Raw genomic sequence first — 23037 nt, forward strand, 5'->3', positions numbered from 1 at the left:
CATTTTATTATAACTTTATGCATTCACATGCATGTCTGCAAGTGTGTCAATTATTTTCTAGACTTCTACTACTATTTATTATTTAATATTTAATTTCTCTCTCTCCTTAATTCTCTTTCTCTTTCTCTTTTTTTATAAATTATAATTTTTTTGTCTCTTTCTATCTTGTAGAAAAAAATTAATTTGCATATATACCACTACTTGAGAAGGAAAAGTTCACAAAGCCATTGTTACAGCCACAAAATTATCATTTGGAAGAGGTAATTACAATTTTTTTTATAATTTCTTTTAAAATACTATTTAAGTATTTGTTTGATATCTAATTTGTGCATACAAGAATTTCTTTTTATAGTAGTGCATGCTGATATATACTAGTTAGTTGCCTAGTTAATATGAGAGAGAGAGATTTTTAATGAATAGATTTTTTAAAATTTCTATTTGTATTCCCTCTTAGTCATGTCAATCGATAAGTCATGGATTGGAAAACCACGAAACACGCATGAGTATAAAGATGGTCTAAACAAGTTTTTGGATTTCGCTTTTGAGCATCGATCTCTCGGGGGTCGTCAGATTAAATGCCCTTGTCCGGTGTGTGGTTTTGGCAAGTGGCAAACAAGAGAGAAAGTTTTTGAACATTTAATAGTCAAGCCATTTCCAGAAAACTACAAAGTTTGGTATTGGCATGGTGAAGAAGCAGTTGGAGTTGGGTCACAAGCTCATCAAACTAGTCATATTGTACAAGATGATTTGACATCTCAACATCCAATGGTAACAATGCTCAATGACGCGTTTGGAGTTACTGGACCTGACTTGAATGAAGATGGATATGGAGATGAAGATAACATAGAAGATGGAGATGAAGATGAAGACAACATAGAAGATGGAGATGGAGACAATGCAGAAAATGTAGAATTTTACAAGTTGTTGGAAGATGGTAGTGACCAATTGTACGAAGGGTGCACAAAGTATTCAAAACTGTCTTTCTTGATTAGTCTGTATCACATAAAGTGCTTATACAGAATAAGTGACAAAGCCATGACCAAAATTCTCAAGTTAATAAAAGATGCTTTTGGAAATGCGAAGATTTCAAATACATTCTATGAGGCCAAGAAAACCATAAACAAACTAGGGCTTAATTATACCAAGATACCTGCTTGCCCTAATGATTGCATGTTATATTGGGGGGAGGATGAAGATTTGCAAGAATGCAAAAGATGCAAGACATCTAAATGGAGCGATGCTAAAAAGAAGAAACCGGCAAAGATCTTGCGATACTTTCCACTAAAACCGAGACTTCAACGATTATTCATGTGTTCTAAGACTGCTCAATCAATGCGATGGCATGCTTCGGCAGAAAAGAAAGATTCGAAGATGAGGCATCCGCGAGATTCTGAAGCTTGGAAGACATTTCATTTACTTCATGATAGGTTTGCTGAAGATCCTCGAAATGTACGTCTTGGTCTTGCAGCTGATGGATTCAACCCCTTTGGAGCTATGCGTACAAACTATAGCGTTTGGCCAGTGGTGCTTATTCCATACAATCGACCTCCATGGGAGTGCATGAAGCCAACATCACTAATCTTGTCAATGATTATTCCCGGAGAGAAAATGCCAGGAAACAACATAGACGTATACTTACAACCTCTTATCAAAGAGTTAAAAGAGTTGTGGCATGATGGTGTTCAAACATTAGATAGGTTCAAGAATGAAATGTTTACATTACGAGCAGCATTAATGTGGACAATTAGTGATTTTCCAGGCCTTGGTAACTTATATGGGTGGAACGTACACAGTAAATATGCTTGTCCCACATGTAACTTCAACACTGATTCATATAGATTAAAGCATGGTGGAAAATGGTATTTTTTGGGGCATCGCCGTTTCTTAGAAAGGGGTCATAAGTTTAGGCTAAGTCGTGTAAAATTTAACGGAAAAATTGAGTTGAGGGATCCCCCAGCAGTACTAACAGGGTCAAAAATATTGGAACAACTTGAAGGCATCAATGTTTCATTTGGGAAGGAACTACAGGCAAGTAAAGGTAAGAGGACTCGGCGAAAAGTTGTTGAAGAAGATGATGAATCGGGGATGTGGAGGAAGAAAAGCATATTTTTTGATCTTCCTTATCGGGAGTCTAACTTATTGCGCCACAATCTAGATGTCATGCATATTGAAAAGAATGTTTGCGACAATGTGTTATACACTTTGCTCAATGAGACTGGAAGGTCAAAGGATAATCTCAAAGCTCGTAAGGATCTCAAAGAAATGGGTATAAGGAAAGATTTATGGCCAGATGAAAATGGGAGATATCATCCATCTTTGTTCACAATGTCAAATTCCATGAAAGATGTATTCTTGCGTACTATAAAGAATATTAGAGTACCAGATGGTCTCTCGAGTAATATTTCACGGTGTATTGACCTGAGGCAAAGAAAGCTCTCTGGATTGAAGAGCTATGATTGCCACGTCCTTATGCAGCAACTATTACCCATTGCCATACGTAATGTGCTACCAGATAAAGTTACTGCAGTGCTAATAGAGTTGTCTTCATTCTTTCAACAGCTGTGCTCTAAAAGCTTCAGTCTTACAGAACTTGAGAAGCTCCAACCTCGAATAATCCTTACCCTTTGTCATTTAGAAATGTTGTTCCCTCCTTCTTTCTTTACAATCATGGTTCATTTAACCTGTCATCTAGTTGATGAAGCAAAACTTGGAGGACCAGTACACTATAGGTGGATGTATCCTATTGAGAGGTAAATATCTCTTTTCAGTCATTGTTCATTTAACCTGTCACTTAGTTATATCTTGCTTACTAAAGCCAATTATACAAACTAGGTATTTAGGACATTTGAAGTCCTATGTACGAAACAAAGCTAAATCAGAGGGTTCTATAGCTGAGGGATATGTGGCTAAAGAAGCTCTTACATTTTGCTCTCGATACTTAGAAGGGATTGAGACAAGATTTAATAGGCCACCACGTGTTGATGATCGTCCGGATGGTAATTACAATACACATGTTGATTCACTTTTTCCACAAATGGGTAACTCTAAGGGAGCTTTCACAGTATTTGAGTTGTCACCTATGGAAAAAAAACAAGCACATCGCTATGTGGTTCTAAATTGTCCATATGTCAAACCGTTCATTGAGTAAGTACTTAAGGATTTACGTACATGTTTTTTATTTACTTGAAAATAGTTGTTTAGTTAGAGTTAAACTTTCATATCTGACAGTGACTTCAAAGATTTTGTACGAAGACGATCTAAGGGTAGAAGGCCTTCAAATGTAAAGATAGAAAAAAGAGTTAACAAAGATTTTGTTACTTGGTTTCTTACGCAGGTAAATAGAAAAGTGATCTTTTTTGCTAATATTGAGCAATATTTGTGGATATAATAACTAATATGTTGTTCTATCATAATAGCTTATGAACCCAGACGTTATGAATACTGTGCATGAGGATTTGAGATACTTAGCAAGGGGTCCATCACGATATGCCAAAAGGTTTTCTACATTTAGTATCAATGGGTTCTCCTTTCGAACTACCAATCGAGACAATGGGTTAAAAACCCAGAATAGTGGAGTTTTCTTAATGTCTTCAACTCCTTGTGTTGCTAGCGCTAGTGATGCTAATGTTAGGAATGTTGATTTGTCATATTATGGCAAATTAGAAGATATTATAGAACTAAACTACAATGGCCGATTTCGGGTTACTTTATTCAAATGTAAATGGGCTGACACCACTAGAGAATGGGGCTGTAGAAAGGATAGTTGGGGTTTTACTTCTGTTAATTTTTCACGAGTAATACACAGTGGTGACCGAGAGGAGCATGATCCATATATTGAAGCCTCACAAGCTCGAATGGTGTATTTTGTCAATGATGAAGTGAATAAAGATTGGAGTGTTGTCGTGCATTTGAAGCCAAGAGACTCATATGATATGGGGGGAAATGAAGATGATGAAGCATGCGAGAATGAGCCATGGTTAGAGCAAAACTTGGATTCTTTATTTGAAAATGGTGATAATCTATCATTGTTAAGAGATGAGGTAGATGATGAACTACTAGATGATGACATTGGAGAAGACGAACACATGTCGGAATAGTTAGTAGGTTAAATTAATTTATGGTATGAAATTTATATTTAAGTTTTCATTTAATTATAATTCACATTTTATCTATACTTATTATTTTATTTCCAACTATTATTTTATTTCCAACTATCATTTAGTTATAATTCATATTTATGGTATGAAATTATTTTATCTATACATTATAGTAGTGCCTACTGATATATACTAGTTACTAGGTCTTCAAATTTAACTTGCAGATATGTAACTTCCTGAATTTCTTGATCTATTATGCAGATATGCCAAAGCAAAAGAGGTACAAGAATCTACTTAAAGCAGCAGCAGCTGCAAATTCTTCACAAGACAAGTCAATTGCAGCTGCAAATTTCTCCCGAGACAAGTTGGCAGCTTCAAATGCATCACAAGTCAAGTCCGCAGCAGCTGCAAATTCCTCCCGAGAGACATCGGCAGCTACAAATTCCTCCCGAGACAAGTCGGCAGCAGCTGTAAATTCCTCCCGAGACAAGTCAGCAGCTTCAAGTTCCTCCCGGGACAAGTCGACAGCAGCTGCAAGTTCCTCACGAGACAAGTCGGCAGCACCTGCAAGTTCATCCCGAGACAAGTCGGCAGCTTCAAATTCTTCTGAGCATCCATCCGAACCTAAACATAAACGTGGACGTGAATCTAAACATTATTGGACTATTGATGCCATAGGTATGTATAGATTAACATTAACTAAACTGTATTTTAGGGCTTTATTAAATACTTATTAAATGAATTCATGGATTTTACTATTCATATATATGTGATTGATGATGAGATGTTATAGGCCATGACATAAAACACAATCAAGCTATCTATCTATCTATATATATTAATATATATAATATTATATATCTGTGTGTATTAATTCATGTACCTTATCTTTTGATTTACTTGCTGGAATTCAAAGTGTGTTTCATGGCTTCTCTGCTCCCTTCTGGTGTCTTAATTTGACTATGCTTTTTATATTTCGTAGAAAAGACAATTATAAATTTAATTATTAATTGGGTGGATCGTTCAGTTGACTCTTACTCCTTCAATGAACTTGCTAATTTAATTTGTAATTCTCATCCATTGGGAAATAAATCAAGTGTTGGATTGGATCTACCAAGTTTTCATCAGTAATAATTCTCACTATTATGGATTTACATCCTGCATACATTTCTTTAATTAAAGAAAAAATATATTTATCTTACATTTAATTGCGATAAAATTTGAACTAAAATCTTATACATATATTGTCCAAATTTCTTGTTGTTGATCACTCTTAGTGGCTTTCGTTTGTGTATATTAATTATAAAAAATACATTAAAAATTAACTACTAAATTAATCTCTAAAGTAACTACCTTATATTTATAAATAAATATATATTATTTAATTATTTTTAATATATATTTTATATTGATATATATATATATATATATATATATATATATATATATATTGCGGTTAGAAAAGTAAAAAATAAAAGTGACTATGGTAATTGGACAAAGGAGGACCCTTTACCAGAAGTGATGTTATATTCATATTCATATTCGGGGTTAATCTGCTTTATTAAATGAGATGTTATATACTTGTTTCCTATATTAGCATATGTGGAATTTTGCTGATGATAAAAACTAGATACTGAACATTATTATTGTATGTACTCATTTATAGCTGGGTTTTGGGATCATGCTTTGCTTTGTTACATGCAACTGGTGATAAATTTCATTATAGCAGAGAAATTATTCAGTCTCCATTTATTTATTTATTATCATATTATATATCACTTTTACAGTTTTACAGCTTTTTTTTTAATCTGAAAAGTTATTATTAAGTCAATTCTATAGTGTCTATTATTTAAAAATTATTTATTTTATTCTTTAGTCGCTCATTTACTTATTTATTTATACTTATTTGTCTATTTTAGATGAATACGGAGCTAGTACACACCTTCATTTATTAGTGAAGGATGTGCATAATTTGCTAGAAGGTTTGTGCATAGTTGTCACTTTTGATAAACATCATGCAGCAATAGGAGAAGTAGCTGGACTCCTTGCAGGAGTTTGTGGGCAATTGGCCACTGATTCTGTAGCATTTTCAATCAGTTTTGAAAAGTGGTCAAACATTCCAAAAAGCTTTTTTGAAAATCAATGGAATATTTTTTTCCTAGTAAGAAGATTACTCAAACTCTAAAGCTTATTTCTTTGCCATTATTTAGTTATATTTGCTGGTTAATATATATTCTTTGTTATAATTTTGAAGGCTCGATTTTGCTTCAAAGTGAGTGATAACTTGGCCAAACGATTTTTTCTCCAATCACTTGGCAAAAAATGGAGGGAACATAGGATAAAGCTTTGGAATGATTTTTATGATCCGAGGTTGAGTAAAACCGAGATCATAAATAATGCACCAGAAGATATTGCTCCTGATCAATGGGCTTTATTTGTAGAATATCGTTTGAAGCCTGAAACTCAGGTAAGCCTTATATGAAGCAGATATTGCTGCTGCCTGCTCTTGTATTTTATTTTATATAGAGTTGGTAATGAACTAGTGATAGCTTCTCATGCAGTAGTGCTGCACTCTTTTGCCCTCTTGAAACCATTATTATTGTTATATGTTGAATGCATGTTTGGTTCTATTTAATTATGTCCAAATTTAACTTGCAGAAACTTTGTAAGAGGAATCAAGAAATTCGGCAAAAACAAATAATTCCTCATACTTCAGGTGCTAAATCAATTGCAAGAAGAAGGGCTGAATTGGTAATCAATTAATGCATGCATATCTAATCTATCTCAAATATAATGCATGCATCATCTCTTAATTTTTCTGCATATCTAATCTATCTCAGATAATAATTAGATGAATGATATATACATGATTGAAGTTAGTAGGCTTCTATTTTTTGATCGAGTCTTTCTACTTTTCTTAAATTTTAGACGGAAGAGACGGGAAAAGAAGTTAGTAGGGTTCAAATGTGGGACATCACTCACAAGAAAACAGATGGAAGTTATGTTAACGAAAAAGCTAAAGAAATAGCAGTAAGACTAAAGTGTAATAAGTAACTTGTTTGTATTTCTTTTTCTTTCTTTTTTATAATATAATACTATTTTTGATTCTTTCTTTTTTTTTATACATGTAGGAGAAGATTGAAGCATATAGCAGCCAACAACCGATGGAATTAACTCTTAATTCTCCTCTTGATGCTCTTGGAGTAGTTTTTGGGAAAGAGCACCCTGGTCGTGTTCGAGGTTTAGGTATGGGAGCTGTTCCAACAATTGCTTTCAAGAACAACACTACAAGGATTAGTCAAATGAATTTAGGTTCTTCAAATGATGTTGGAACATCATCTACTTGTGGTCCAAATGTGCAAGAAGAGTTGGATACCGTTAAAGCGCAATTGCAAGCGCTAGTCTCCTATATTGCTTCTAAGGAAGGAGGTAAAATTCCAATACAATTGGCTGGAATGTTCCCTACTCAACAAGTTTCACAGGTACAAATACAATTATCCTCTTTTTTTTTCTTTTGATGTGAGATAATTGTAAACAGTGGAGAGGATGCTACTAATGCAGGATACAGTAGATTAATCTCTGCTTGATTAGTAGTGTTGCTAAGTTTGTTATAGCATTCAAGCTCTCGTGTATTTGTTGACAATCCATGTTGAAAGAAGTCATTACTGTAGTCTGATTGAGATAATAATAGACCAGTAGGGTTTGATTGTGATCGATATTCTTCACTTTTCAAGCCAAAAGGTTCTACAGTTTGAAGGATGTTTGACCCGTTAAGATAAGAATTATTAAAGCTGGGGTTTCCTAAGGGGAAATTAGGGTTATTCCCCATGTTAAGAAATGTGTTGCCGTTCATGATTTGCAACAGATTTTGCAACAGTTGTAGTTGGGCTAATTGAGAAGTAGCATCTCCTTGTAGAGAAATATTAGGGTTTCTCCCCCAAGTAGTAGTGTTCATATTCATCATAGAATTCTCTCTTTTTTTTCCTTTTGATGTGAAATAATTGTAAACTGTTCATGAATACTTTTGATCTCCAAAACAAGTTAAGATTCGGTCATGGTCACTGTTGGCTATTTGAATGTACTTTTGAGTGAAATAATTGTAAATTGTTCATGAATACAGATTTTGACTTCCCGTTCTGATTTTGTTGTAAATTATAATTGATTAACAAAAAGTGAAAAAAAAAGATTTATCAATGTTTGTGGTATATAGGCATAAGTAGGAAGCAACTAATGGTAATAGGTGAGCATGAGCATGTGTTATTGCTGGTTGTTGACTAAGGGTTGTTATTGCTGTTATTGCTTTGTTTGAAAATGATTCTATACATCAGTGAATAGAAAGATCTTAAGGCTTCATTCTTTGTCGCTGCTATGGTTAACAAGCACATGGGAAAGCTAATTAACAACTAGCACTAGTAGTATTATTAGTAACATTTTATATGTATTTTTTAGATGAATTCAAATTCATAATTATCCACTTATTATTAATATATGCCTTTTTCTTGTATTTCTTGTGCTCATAATAATTATATTTTTGTTGTAGGGATTGGATCAGGAGAGTGAGATTCCATCACCAAAAGAGTTAGGAAGTAGGTCTTCTGGAGCAAGCAACAAGAAAGCATGACCTTGCTTGATATGTTAAGACAATTATAAGTCAGAATTAGTCAATGCTTGTTAAGGATTATTTTGATACTTTGTTTTTTGGATTATGACATTTCAATTATGACTTGGATTATGACTTTTGGATCATGTATGAATTAAAAATCATCTTATGATGTTTGATTTATGGCTATACCTTTTGGTTATTATGAGATTTTTAAGTGAGTTTCAAAAATATCACTTTAAATTAGTGGTTTCAATCTTATTTTAAAAAGCATAAAATTGTCATCATAATTAGGTACAAACGGCGGTTAGAAACCCCCGTTTTAAATGAAAACGATTCCATTATACGCTGGTAGAAACGGCGGTTAAAAACTGCTATTTTAAACGAAAATGATGCCATTATATTTTGGTAAAAACGGCGGTTAGAAACTGTCATTTTAAACACACAAGATGCCATTATAACATGGTAAAAATGGCGGTTATCATGGGAAAAACGGCGGTTTCTAACCGCCATTTTAAACGGAAGAGATGCCACAACATCCTGGTAAAAACGGCGGCTGTTCAAAAACCGCCATTTTATGCGGAAATAATGGCGGTTACAAACCGCCATTTTAACCTTCGAAAAACCGCCGTAATAACCAGAATGGCGCCCAGAATAACGGCGTTTCTTGGAGGCGCCAGTTTTGGTCATAATGGTGGTTATAACCGCCGTAATTACCCAAAATAACCGCCGTTTTAACCTTTTTTTTTTGTAGTGTAATAAATATGGTAAATTGACAACATTTTTTAAAGGATGTATTTATTTCTTTACAAAATCCATTCAAGGATTCACATTGATTGAGTTGGAAATCTTTATTCTTACTTGCATGATATACATAAATGATATATGGTTTTTGAGCCAAAGAACACACAACCTGTGAGATTTGAGCTTAATTGCATGGTTATATTATTTAACCATAGTTTTCATTCCTGTGTGTTTCTTCACTATGATTGCAACCTTTTGCTTTGTTCCATTCTATATGTCCAATATAGAATGTATTTACATGCTTGCATATGATTGAGGCCATTACTTGCTTTTGCTCACTTATCCCAAATAAGCCTACTTTTTTATGTCACCCTTGTTAGTCACCTTGAGCCTTTTAATCCTCATTTATTCTGAATTTTGTCACATCAATAGCCTTAAGTAGGAAAACAAATTAAATATCCCAAATTGAATCTTTGGTTAGCTTAAGATAGAGATTGTGTATCTACTAAGTGTGGGAAAACTGTGGGAACATGGGTTGATAGGAAAAGTATTAAATTGATAAATTATTGGGAATTTGGGTGCATGCTTATGTGAAACCAAAATAATTAAAATAACATGTGCATTGATATATTATGCTTAAAAAAAATCCCTATAATTAAATAATTAAATAAGGGGACAAAAATTACCCCAATAATGAGTTTAGTAAAAAGATCAATGCACATGTGAGAAAATTGAAAATAATTTGGTACGTGAGTATGTGATACAAAAGTGGGAAAATTTGGATAGTTAGGCATAAAGTTAGAATTGTATAGAGTATGTATATGTTAGGTGAGATCTTGGACTAATCAAGGATTCAATTTATAGCTTACTTGGCCATATATATATATCCTCTCCCATGCCTTAACACCATTATAACCTTGAAAAGACCTCATGATGTTTGCATGTGTACATTAAATATTTGTTGATTGGTTAGATGAAGAACAAAGTCTTAGAAAGCATGACTAGAGAAGAGTAGAGTGATTAAGCCCAAACACTGAGTGATTAGAGTGTATACACAAATCCAATGAGGGTTCAATAGCTCATCTCCATATATCCATGTTTAATCACTGTTTATCTTGCAAGTTTGTGAACTCTTTTGATTAACTCAACTCAATTGTGAATGTATTTAAATATGATTTAGCCTGGGTTATGCATATATGATTCCTTAAAAATTAGACTCAATTTAACCACATCTAAGCTTTGTATATCTAGGTGGATAGTAATTAGAATTGCAAGATTCATTTAGGTAGCTTGCATTTAGATAGATTGCATTGCATAGATTCTACCATTCTACCTTCACTCTTTTTCAGTTTCTCTTGAATTTAGCATGAGGACATGCTAATGTTTAAGTGTGGGGAGGTTGATAAACCACTATTTTATGATTTATCTTGTGCTCAATTGAGTGGTTTTTATCAATTCTTCACCCACTTATTCATATAATTTGCATGGTTTTACAATTCCTTCCTTATTATGTGATATATGTGAAAACATGTTTCCTAAGCCTTAAAAATATTAATTTTAATTATCCTTTATTATCATTCGATGCCGTGATCTGTGTGTTAAGTATTTTCAGGCTTTATAGGGCAGGAATGGCTTAGAGGACAGAAAGGAAACATGAAAAAGTGGAAGGAACGCGCAAAATAATGTTTTGAAGAAACTGACAGCGACGCGCGCGCATGGACGACGCGGACGCGTGTCTAGTGCAGAGCACAAGCGACGCGTACGCGTGACAAGGAAAATCTCCAAATGATGCGCACGCGTGACCTACGCGTACGCGTGACAGACGCCACGTGCAGAAAGTTGCAGAAGTCGCCCCCAGCGATTTCTGGGCTCCTTTTTGCCCCAAATCCAAGCCCGGAAACACAAAATAGAGGCTGGAGAATGGGGAAATCAAATCATTCATCAATCATTCATTCATTAAGGATAATTTTAGGTTTTAGATGTAGTTTTCTAGAGAGAGGTTCCCTCCTCTCTCTTAGGTTTTAGGAATTATGATTTCTCTTAGTTTTAGGTTTATCTCTTCTTCATTCCAGGTTCAATGTTCCTTTAATTTATGTTCTCTTCTACTTTTATTTATTCTATTACTTTAATTTGTTTATTTTCCTAATATTTGTTTATGAACTCCATGTTAGGATTGATTTTCTTATTTAATACAAATTGAAGTATTTCAGAATTATGATTGCTTTCTTCTATTTATGTTATTGATGCTTCCAATTTAATTTAGATTTCTCCCCTTTGCTTTGATTGAGTAATTGGTGACACTTGAGTTATTAAACTCAGCTGTTGATTGAAAAATTAGAATTTGCTGACTAATTTGGATCCCTCTAAAGCTAGTCTTTCCATAGGAGTTGACTAGGACTTGAGGAATCAAATTAATTAGTCCACTTGCCTTTTCTTTATTTAGTAAGGGTTAACTAAGTGGGAGCAATAACAATTCTCATCACACCTAATAAGGATAACTAGGATGAGATTTCCAGTTCTCATACCTTGCCAAGAGTTTTTCTAGTTATTAATTTACTTCCTTGCCAATTTATTTCCTTGTTCCCTATTTCAAAAACCTAAAAAAGATACAATTTCATAACCAATAATAAATCATACTTCCCTGCAATTCCTTGAAAGACGACCCGAGGTTTGAATACTTCGGTTGTCAATTTTATTAGGGGTTTGTTACTTGTGACAACCAAAATTTTTGTATGAAAGGATTCTCTGTTGGTTTAGAAGCTATACTTACAATGTGATTATTTTTATGAAATTCTTTACTAGCAAAAGTCCTCTTGTCAGAGGGATCGCAACACCCCTCCTAAAATGTGTATCGACTTCCAATACAAGGGAAGTCCTGGAAGAAGTACACAGCGGCATGTGTGGCAACCACTTGGGGGCACGAGCTCTTTCCAAAAAGGTACTCCGAGCAGGGTTCTTCTGGCCAACTTTTCAAAAAGAGGCAACCGAGTTCATTAAAACGTGCCCACCATGTTAGAAGCATGCTAATTTTCATATCGCTCCACCAGAGGAGCTCATCAGTGTTACATCACCCTGGCCATTCGCAAAATGGGGGCTCGACCTCCTCAGACCCTTTCCCCAGGGGTCGGAACAAGTCAAGTTTCTCATTGTAGGGGTAGACTATAATACAAAATAGATTGAGGCAGAGCCGCTAGCTAATGCCACCGCTCGAAGAAGTCGGAAATTTCTATACAAGAACATTATCACAAGGTTCGGGGTCCCTTACTCCATCACCACAGATAATGGCACCTAATTCATTGACACAGGTTTCAGGAACTTGGTAGCTGACTTGAAAATAAAGCACCAATTCACATCAGTAGAACACCCATGAGCCAACGAACAGGCAGAAGCTGCCAACAAACTCATACTACCTGGATTAAAATGGAGATTACAGGACGCAAAGGGAGCTTGGGCCGAAGAGCTCCCACAAGTCCTATAGGCATATCGAATAACTCTGCACTCCACCACAGGAGAATCACCCTTCCGACTCGCTTACGGAATGGAGGCAATGATCCCAGTGGAGATGGAAGAGGGATCTCCCAGAATGATCCTCTACAACGAAGAGTTCAACTCCCAAAGGCAAAAGGAAGAGCTCGACCTACTTTCAGAAGTCCGAGAAAGAGCTCGGATTAGAGAAGAAGCACTAAAGCGTCGAATGGCTTTAAGGTATAATCAGAAGGTAGTCCAGCGAAGTTTTGCCAACAACGATCTTATCTTGATCCGAAATGATATCGGAGCAGGTCGATCAAGAGAAGGGAAGCTAGCAGCTAACTGGAAAGGACTTTACCGAGTTATAGAGGTACTGTGAAAAGGCTACTACAAAGTGTCCGACCTCGAGGGGCAAGAGCTACCAAGGTCATGGTATGCCTGTAACCTAAGAAGGTACTATAGTTAGAAAGTAATAAAGATCTTAGGCCAAGGTGCACTCTTTTTCCTGAAAGGGTTTTTTAATGAGGCGTCAGGCCAAGATCTACAAAAATGCCCGACTTAGAAGGGTAAGCGCTCATATGTATATATTCTTGTCTATATTCCTATTTTCCATTTGAATAAAGTTTTTTAGATTCCCTAAAATGTTTTCCTACCAAGACGCATTAATCTGAGCGGAAAAATTTATTGCCCGATTACAAAGAGGTCGGAAAGGTGAAAACCAAATTCATCGCCCAATTACAAAGAGGTCGGAAAGGTGAAAACCAAATTCACTGGCAAGGTGAAAACCAAATTCATCACCCGATTACAAAGAGGTCGGCAAGATGAAAACCAAATTCATCGCCCGATTACAAAAAAGTCGGCAAGGTGAAAATGATAAAAACATATTAATGTAAGAAGTTATAAAAAGTAATCCATAAAAAGCGGCCTGACGAGGTCTGACTAAAAATGGACTACTAAAAATAACTTAAGAAGGATCGACAGGAGATGTCGGACCAACGAAAGGATCACTAAAAAGGGACAAAGACACCTCGCAAAGGCTCGAAAAGTGTGCGCTAAAAGGGACACAGCTTCGCCCAAAAAGCCACGACTTCACGACAAGGCTATCAAAATTGTTCAGACTAACTAAAAAGGTTCTACGAGAACACTAAAAAGTTGTCGGACAAGTTAGCCCCAAGGATCATCTCGACCAAGCAGAAAGTGGATAAAACCAGAAATGATAAAAAAGAGGTCGGACAGCAAAGTACCAACTCTTTATAAAGATTTGCAAAGGTTGCAAAAGTACGATCAACATATAAAGAGAAACACAACTATCATTAAAGACTCAGAAGGCCACCTGTAAGACAGCCTCAACAGTTCAAAGTGCTTTATTTTTTCTACTTATAAAGTTGCATAGAAGCAACTAAAGTAAAAAAAGTCTACCACATTAAAAGTTACACAAAAAAAAAACTAGAGTTCAAAAGCCCACAAGCTGGGCTACACAAATAAACAAGAGATCACAAGGGGTCCAAAGTCTCCCCGGTAGCAGCATCCATGGCTGAAGGAGGAGGAATGGTCTTCAAAGGAGTGGCATCCACAGTCCCATCCTCCCGATTGAGAATCTGAACATCAGGATCAGATTCGGGATGGTCGACATCAGCCGAATGAGTTGAAGAAGTCATGGTGGCAGAAGCTTTGGCTGGCGGCGCAGGAGGAGGTCCGTCATCTTCATCATCTGGGGCAGGAACGATCTTACCGCCCTCCACGACATTATCCAGACTGAAAAGAGTCAGGTCGAGCTCGGGGGCAAGAACTCAGACCTGGGCTTTCAAGTTCTCATAAGCATCAGTCACATAGCCCACAAGATGATCCTGAAGCTCGGCATAATCAGCCTGGGCAGACTGAATCCTCTCCTTGGCCTCCAACAGCTTGCCATAAGTGTGAGTATAACTCTCTTTATGCTTTTTTGCCGTCTCTTTGGCCAAGTTCGCAGCAGCCTCAGCAGCAGTAGCTCGGGACTTCTCTTTTTCCACATACAGCTCCAATTTTACGACCTTAGCATCAAGCTCATCCTTCAACCCCTTGATTCTATCAAATTCCAATTTAGCATCCTCCGTAAAGGCCTTAGTCGCATGGACCGAGGAACCTTGGAAAGTACGGAACAAGGCTGCACCCATATGAGCCATCCAAACACTATTGTTGGTGATGAAATCCAAGTGACGAAGGATGGACACATCGTCCATTGGAAGATGGCCATAAGGAGCAATCTGATTGTCAACAAACCCCACGACATTAAAATCAGGGGCATTCAAGTCATAGGGACCAACCGTCTTTTGCTTTTTTGGAGGAGGACCAGTAGTAGGAGAAGTCGGCTGGAGAGGGTCAGAAGGAACCACACGAACCTGAGGAGTCGGAATGATCCTCCTCGGTCCAGAAGTGTCCGAGGTTGGCTTCTTGATGAGCAGATAATTTATACGCTTTTTGGCATTGTTTTTAGTATGTTTTTAGTAGAATCTAGTTACTTTTAGGGATGTTTTTATTAGTTTTTATGTTAAATTCACATTTCTGGACTTTACTATGAGTTTGTGTGTTTTTCTGTGATTTCAGGTATTTTCTGACTGAAATTGAGGGACTTGGGCAAAAATCAGATTCAGAGGTAGAAGAAGGACTGCTGATGCTGTTGGATTCTGACCTCCCTGCACTCAAAGTGGATTTTCTGGAGCTACAGAACTCAAAATGGTGCACTTCCAACTGCGTTGGAAAGTAGACATCCAGGGCTTTCCAGAAATATATAATAGTTCATACTTTGGCCGAGTTTAGATGACGCAAATGGGCGTTGAACGCCAGTTCTACGCTGCTGTCTGGAGTTAAACGCCAGAAACACGTCACAAGCCAGAGTTGAACGCCAGAAATACGTGACAAATTGGCGTTCAACTCCAAGAATGATCTCTGCACGTGTAACATTCAAGCTCAGCCCAAGCACACAACAAGTGGGCCCCGGAAGTGGATTTATGCATCAATTACTTACTTCTGTAAACCCTAGTAGCTAGTTTATTATAAATAGGACTTTTTACTATTGTATTAGAGATCTTCGGATCATCTTTTGATCATTTTTAGATCTCTAGACCTCCATGGGAGGCTGGCCACTCGGCCATGCTTACCCTCTATTCACTTATGTATTTTTCAACGGTAGAGTTTCTACACTCCATAGATTAAGGTGTGGAGCTCTGCTGTTCCTCAAAGATTAATGCAAAGTACTACTGTTTTTCTATTCAATTCAACTTATTCCGCTTCTAAGATATTCATTCGCACTTCAACCTGGATGTGATGAACGTGACAATCATCATCATTCCCTATGAACGCGTGCCTGACAACCACTTCCGTTCTACCTTCGATTGAATGATTATCTCTTGGATCTCTTAATCAGAATCTTCGTGGTATAAGCTAGATTGATAGCGGCATTCATGAGAATCTGGAAAGTCTAAACCTTGTCTGTGGTATTCCGAGTAGGATTCTGGGATTGAATGACTGTGACGAACTTCAAACTCGCGAGTGCTGGGCGTAGTGACAGACGCAAAAGGAGGGTGAATCCTATTCCAGTATGATCGAGAATCTCAAGATGATTAGCCGTGTTGTGACAGAGCATTTGGACCATTTTCACAAGAGGATGGGATGCAGCCATTGACAAGGGTGATGCCTCCAGACGATTAGCCATGCAGTGACAGCGAATCGTACCATTTTCCAGAGAGGATCAAAAGTAGCCATTGCCAATGGTGATGTCCTTACATAAAGCCAGCCATAGAAAGGAGTAAGACTGATTGGATGAAGACAGCAGGAAAGCAGAGGTTTAGAGGAACGAAAGCATCTCTATGCGTTTATCTGAAATTCTCACCAACGATTTACATAAGTATTTCTATCCTTATTTTATTATTTATATTCGAAAATTCCATAACTATTTTATATCCGCCTGACTGAGATTTACAAGATGACCATAGCTTGCTTCATACTAACAATCTCCGTGGGATCGACCCTTACTCGCGTAAGGTTTATTACTTGGACGACCCAGTGCACTTGCTGGTTAGTTGTGCGAAGTTGTGATAAAAAGTTGAGATTACAATTGAGCGTTCCATGTTGATGGCGCCATTGATGATCACAATTTCGTGCACTAAGTTTTTGGCACCGTTGCCGGGGATTGTTCGAGTTTGGACAACTGACGGTTCATCTTGTTGCTTAGATTTGGTAATTTTCTTCTTATTTTCAAAAAGTTTTAAAAAAAAAATTTTCAAACATCTTTCAAAAATTTTCTCCTTTGTTTTCGAAAAAAAAATATAAATCTTTTCAAAAATATATTTTTCTTCAGAATTTTTAAGAATGAATTCTAGTGTTTCATGAAGTTTTGGACTGAGGTTTTAGCCTAAAATTCAATGAATTACTCACATATTCATGCTAAAGCTTGACTGGCTATAAAGCCATGTCTAACCCTCAGATTGGAGCTTTAGACTAAGATTGTAAGATTCCTGGATTTCATATTAAAAATTTTGGAATCTTTATTTTTATTTTTCAAATAATTTTCGAAAAATCCAAAAAAATCATAAAATCATAAAAATAAAAAATATTTTATGTTTCTTGTTTGAGTCTTGAGTCAAGTTGAAAGTTTGGTGTCAATTGCATATTCATCTTGCATTTTACGAAAAATTCATGCATTCATAGTGTTCTTCATGATCTTCAAGTTGTTCTTGGTAAGTCTTCTTGTTTGATCTTGATGTTTTCATGTTTTGTGTCTTTTCTTGTTTTTCATATGCATTCTTGCATTCATAGTGTCTATACATGAAAAAAATTTTAAGTTTGGTGTCTTGCATGTTTTCTTTGCATTAAAAATTTTTCAAAAATAAGTTCTTGATGTTCATCTTGACATTCATAGTGTTCTTGGTATTCATCTTGACATTCATAGCATTCTAGCATGCATTCATTGTTTTGATCCAAAATTTTCATGCATTGCATCATTTTTCATGTTTTTCTCTCTCATCATTAAAAATTCAAAAATCAAAAAAATATCTTTCCCTTTTTCACTCATAAATTTCGAAAATTTGGATTGACTTTTTCAAAAATTTTTAAAAATTCAATTGTTTCTTATGAGTCAAATCAAATTTTCAATTTAAAAATCTTATCTTTTTCAAAATCAAATATTTTTCATTTTTCTTAGTTATTTTCGAAAATTTTAAAAATATTTTTCAAAAATCTTTTTCTTATCTTTATTACATAATTTTCGAAAATAACATCATCAATTAATATTTTGATTCAAAAATTTCAAGTTTGTTACTTACTTGTTAAGAAAGATTCAAACTATAAGTTCTAGAATCATATTTTGTGATTTCTTGTGAATCAAGTCATTAATTGTGATTTTAAAAATTAAATCTTTTTCAAAATTAATTTCAATCATATCTTTTCAAAAATATCTTTTTATCTTATCTTTTTCAAAAATTTGATTTTAAAATATATTTTCTAACTTCCTATCTTCTTATCTTTTCAAAATTGATTTTCAAATTTGTTTCAACTAACTACCTAACTTTTTGTTTGTTTCTTATCTTTTTCAAAACTACCTAACTAACTCTCTCTCTCTCTCTAATTTTCGAAAATATCTTCCCTCTTTTTCAAAATTTCTTTTTAATTAACTAATTATTCTAATTTTTTATCTTAATTTTCAAAAATTACTAACCTTTTTCAAAAACTATTTTCGAAAATCACTAACTCTTTTTCAAAAATAATTTTTGAAAATTTTCTCTCTCTTATCTCCTTCTATTTATTTATTCATCTACTAACACTCATCTCACCCAAATTCGAACCCCCTCTTTCATCTGTGTTCGAATTTTTTCTTCTTCTTTTCTTCTACTCACACAGGGACCTCTATACTGTGGTAAAAAGGATCCCTAATATTATTATTTCTTTGTTCCCCTCTTTTTCATATGAGCAGGAGCAAGGACATGAATATTCTTGTTGAAGCAGATCCAGAACCTGAAAGGACTCTGAAAAGAAAACTAAAAGAAGCTAAATTACAACAATCCAGCAAGCACCTTTCAGAAATTTTCGAACAGGAAGAGGAGATGGCAGCCGAAAATAATAATAATGCAAGGAGGATGCTTGGTGACTTTACTGCACCTAATTCCAATTTACATGGAAGAAGCATCTCCATTCCTGCCATTGGAGCAAACAATTTTGAGCTTAAACCTCAATTAGTTTCTCTGATGCATTAGAACTGCAAGTTTCATGGACTTCCATCTGAAGATCTTTTTCAGTTCTTAACTGAATTCTTGCAGATATGTGATACTGTTAAGACTAATGGAGTAGATCCTGAAGTCTACAGGCTCATGTTTTTCCCTTTTGCTGTGAGAGACAGAGCTAGAATATGGTTGGACTCTCAACCCAAAGATAGCCTGAACTCTTGGGATATGCTGGTCAAGGCTTTCTTAGCCAAGTTCTTTCCTCCTCAAAAGCTGAGTAAGCTTAGAGTGGATGTTCAAACCTTCAGACAGAAAGAAGGTGAATCCCTCTATGAAGCTTGGGAGAGATACAAAGAACTGACCAAAAAGTGTCCTTCTGACATGCTTTTAGAATGGACCATCATGGACATATTCTATGATGGTATGTCTGAATTAGCTAAAATGTCATCGGATACCTCTGTAGGTGGATCCATTCACTTAAAGAAAATGCCTGCAGAAGCTCAAAAACTCATTGACATGGTTGCTAATAACCAGTTCATGTACACTTCTGAGAGGAACCCTGTGAGTAATCGGACGCCTATGAAGAAGGGAGTTCTTGAAATTGATACTCTGAATGCCATATTGGCTCAGAATAAAATATTGACTCAGCAAATCAATATGATTTCTCAGAGTCTGAATGGAATGCAAGCTGCATCCAACAGTACTCAAGAGGCATCTTCTGAAGAAGAAGCTTATGATTCTGAAAACCCTGCAATAGCAGAGGTGAATTACATGGGTGAACCTTATGGAAACACCTATAACTCATCATGGAGAAATCATCCAAATTTCTCATGGATGGATCAACAAAAGCCTCAACAAGGCTTTAATAATGGTGGAAGAAACAGGTTTAGCAATAGCAAGCCTTTTCCATCATCCATTCAGCAACAGACAGAGAACTCTGAACAAAATACCTCTAATTTAGCAAACTTAGTCTCTGATCTATCTAAGGCCACTGTGAGTTTCATGAATGAAACAAGATCCTCCATTAGAAATTTGGAAGCACAAGTGGGCCAGCTGAGTAAAAGAGTCACTGAAATCCCTCCTAGAACTCTCCCAAGCAATACAGAAGAAAATCCAAAAGGAGAGTGCAAGGCCATTGATATAACCATCATGGCCGAATCCAAAGAGGAAGGGGAGGGCGTGAATCCCAAGGAGGAAGACCTCCTGGGACGTCCAGTGATCAATAAGGAGTTTCCCTCTGAGGAACCAAAGGAATCTGAGGATCATCTAGAGACCATAGAGATTCCATTAAACCTCCTTATGCCATTCATGAGCTCTGATGAGTATTCCTCTTCTAAAGAGAACGAGGATGTTACTGAAGAGCAAGTTACCAAGTACCTTGGTGCAATCATGAAGCTGAATGCCAAATTATTTGGTATTGAGACTTGGGAGGATGAACCTCCCTTGTTCACCAATGAACTAAGTGATCTGGATCAACTGACATTGCCTCAGAAGAAACAGGATCCTCTAAAGTTTGTAATACCTTGTACCATAGGCAACATGATCTTTGAAAAGGCTCTATGTGACCTTGGTTCAGGGATAAACCTCATGCCCCTCTCTGTAATAGAGAAACTGGGAATCTTTGGGGTGCAAGCTGCTAAAATCTCATTAGAGATGGCAGACAATTCAAGAAAACAGGCTTATGGACAAGTAGAGGACGTGTTAGTAAAGGTTGAAGGCTTTTACATCCCTGCTAATTTCGTAGTCCTAGATACTGGGAAGGATGAGGATAAATCCATCATCCTTGGAAGACCCTTCCTAGCCACAGCAAGAGCTGTGATTGATGTTGACAGAGGTGAATTAGTCCTTCAATTGAATGGGGACTCCCTTGTGTCTACAACCCAAGGTTATCCTTCTGTAAACATGGAGAGGAAGCATAAAAAGCTTCTCTCAAAATAGAGTCAACCAGAGCCCCCACAGTCAAACTCTAAGTTTGGTGTTGGGAGGCCACAACCAAACTCTAAGTTTGGTGTTGAACTCCCATATCCAAACTCTAAGTTTGGTGTTGGGAAGTCTCAACAATGCTCTGAACATCTGTGAGGCTCCATGAGAGCCGAATGTCAAGCTATTGACATTAAAGAAGCGCTTGTTGGGAGGCAACCCAATTTTTATTTATCTAATTTTATGTTTTATTAGGTTCATGATCATGTGGAGTCACAAAATAAATATAAAAATTGAAAACGGAATCAAAAACAGCAGAAGAAAAATCATACCCTGGAGGAAGACCTTACTGGCGTTTAAACGCCAGTAAGAAGCATCTGGCTGGCGTTCAATGCCAGAACAGAGCATGGTTCTGGCGCTGAACGCCCAAAATGGGCAGCATCTGGGCGTTTGAACGCCAGAATTGTACCCTGGAGAAGAGCTGGCGCTGAACGCCCAGAACAAGCATGGTTCTGGCGTTCAACGCCAGAAATGGGCAACAAATGGGCGTTCAATGCCCAGAACAAGCACCAATCTGGCGCTGAACGCCCAGAGTTGTGTGCAAGGGCATTTTGCATGCCTAATTTGGTGCAAGGTTGTAAATCCTTGAACACCTCAGGATCTGTGGACCCCACAGGATCCCCACCTACCTCCACTCACTTCTTCTCACCCCTCTTTCACATAATCCCATAAACACTCTTCCCCAAAACTCTTCACCAATCACCTCAATCTCTCTTCCCTATCACCACTTCACCACTCACATCCATCCACTCTTCCCCAAAAGCCTACCTCATAAACTCCACCTACCTTCAAAATTCAAAATCAATTTCCCACCCAAACCCACCCTATATGGCCGAACCTTACCCCCCTCCCTTCCCTATATATAGCCCTCCATTCTTCCTCATTTTCACACAACACAACCCTCTCTTCTCTTCTTGGCCGAATATACCACTCCCCCCTCTCCCCCATATTTTTTTCTTCTTCTTCATCTATTCTTTCTTTTCTTGCTCGAGGGTGAGTAATATTCTAAGTTTGGTATGGTAAAAGCATAAGCTTTTTGTTTTTCCATTACCATTGATGGCACCTAAGACCGGAGAATCCTCTAGAAAAGGGAAAGGGAAGACAAAAGCTTCCACCTCCGAGTCATGGGAGATGGAAAGATTCATCTCCAAAGCTCATCAAGACCACTTCTATGATGTTGTGGACAAGAAGAAGGTGATCCCCGAGGTCCCTTTCAAGCTCAAGAGAAATGAGTATCCGGAGATCTGACATGAAATCCAAAGAAGAGGTTGGGAAGTTCTAACAAACCCCATCCAACAAGTCGGCATCCTAATGGTTCAAGAGTTCTATGCCAATGCATGGATCACTAGGAACCATGATCAAAGTAAGAACCCAAACCCAAAGAATTATATTACAATGGTTCGGGGGAAATACTTAGATTTTAGTCCGAAAAATGTGAGGTTGGCGTTTAACTTGCCTATGATGCAAGGAGATGCACGCCCCTACACTAGAAGGGTCAACTTTAATCAAAGGTTGGACCAAGTCCTCATGGACATATGTGTGGAAGGAGCTCAATGGAAGATTGACTCCAAAGGCAAGCCGGTTCAATTAAGAAGACTGGACCTCAAGCCTGTGGCTAGAGGATGGTTGGAGTTCATCCAACGCTCCATCATCCCCACTAGCAACCGATCTGAAGTTACTGTGGATCGGGCCATCATGATTCATAGCATCATGATTGGAGAGGAAGTAGAAGTTCATGAAGTCATCTCCCTTGAATTCTACAAAATAGCTGAAAAGCCCTCTCCTGGGGCAAGGCTAGCTTTTCCTCATCTTATTTGCCATCTATGTTACTCAGCTGGAGCTTTCATAGAAGGAGACATTCCCATTGAGGAAGAAAAGCCCATCACTGAGAAGAGGATGGAGCAAGCAAGAGAGCCCATTCATGGATCTCAAGAGACGCATGAAGCTCATCACC

The 23037-nt window shown here is 36.8% G+C and overlaps 1 protein-coding gene and 1 non-coding gene across 2 annotated transcripts; one reads left to right on the top strand and one right to left on the bottom strand.

Moving 5' to 3' along the window:
* The first annotated feature begins 435 nt into the window (after positions 1-435).
* On the top strand, positions 436-8718 carry LOC107621744 (uncharacterized). Its single transcript, XM_088489132.1, has 10 exons — positions 436-2750; positions 2833-3144; positions 3229-3334; positions 3417-3808; positions 6045-6258; positions 6352-6564; positions 6756-6848; positions 7026-7127; positions 7229-7579; positions 8638-8718. Exons 1-10 carry the CDS (start codon positions 457-459, stop codon positions 8716-8718), a joined length of 4158 nt encoding a protein of 1385 aa, XP_088345258.1. The 5' UTR covers positions 436-456.
* Positions 8719-19382: 10664 nt separating this feature from the next.
* Positions 19383-19490, bottom strand: LOC148581113 (small nucleolar RNA R71). Its single transcript, XR_015899630.1, has one exon. It is a non-coding gene; the product is annotated as a small nucleolar RNA R71 (small nucleolar RNA).
* Positions 19491-23037: the final 3547 nt, after the last annotated feature.

Source organism: Arachis ipaensis, chromosome B10 (genome assembly GCF_059453495.1).
Source record: "Arachis ipaensis isolate K30076 ecotype BB chromosome B10, ASM5945349v1, whole genome shotgun sequence".
Taxonomy (NCBI): domain Eukaryota; kingdom Viridiplantae; phylum Streptophyta; class Magnoliopsida; order Fabales; family Fabaceae; genus Arachis; species Arachis ipaensis.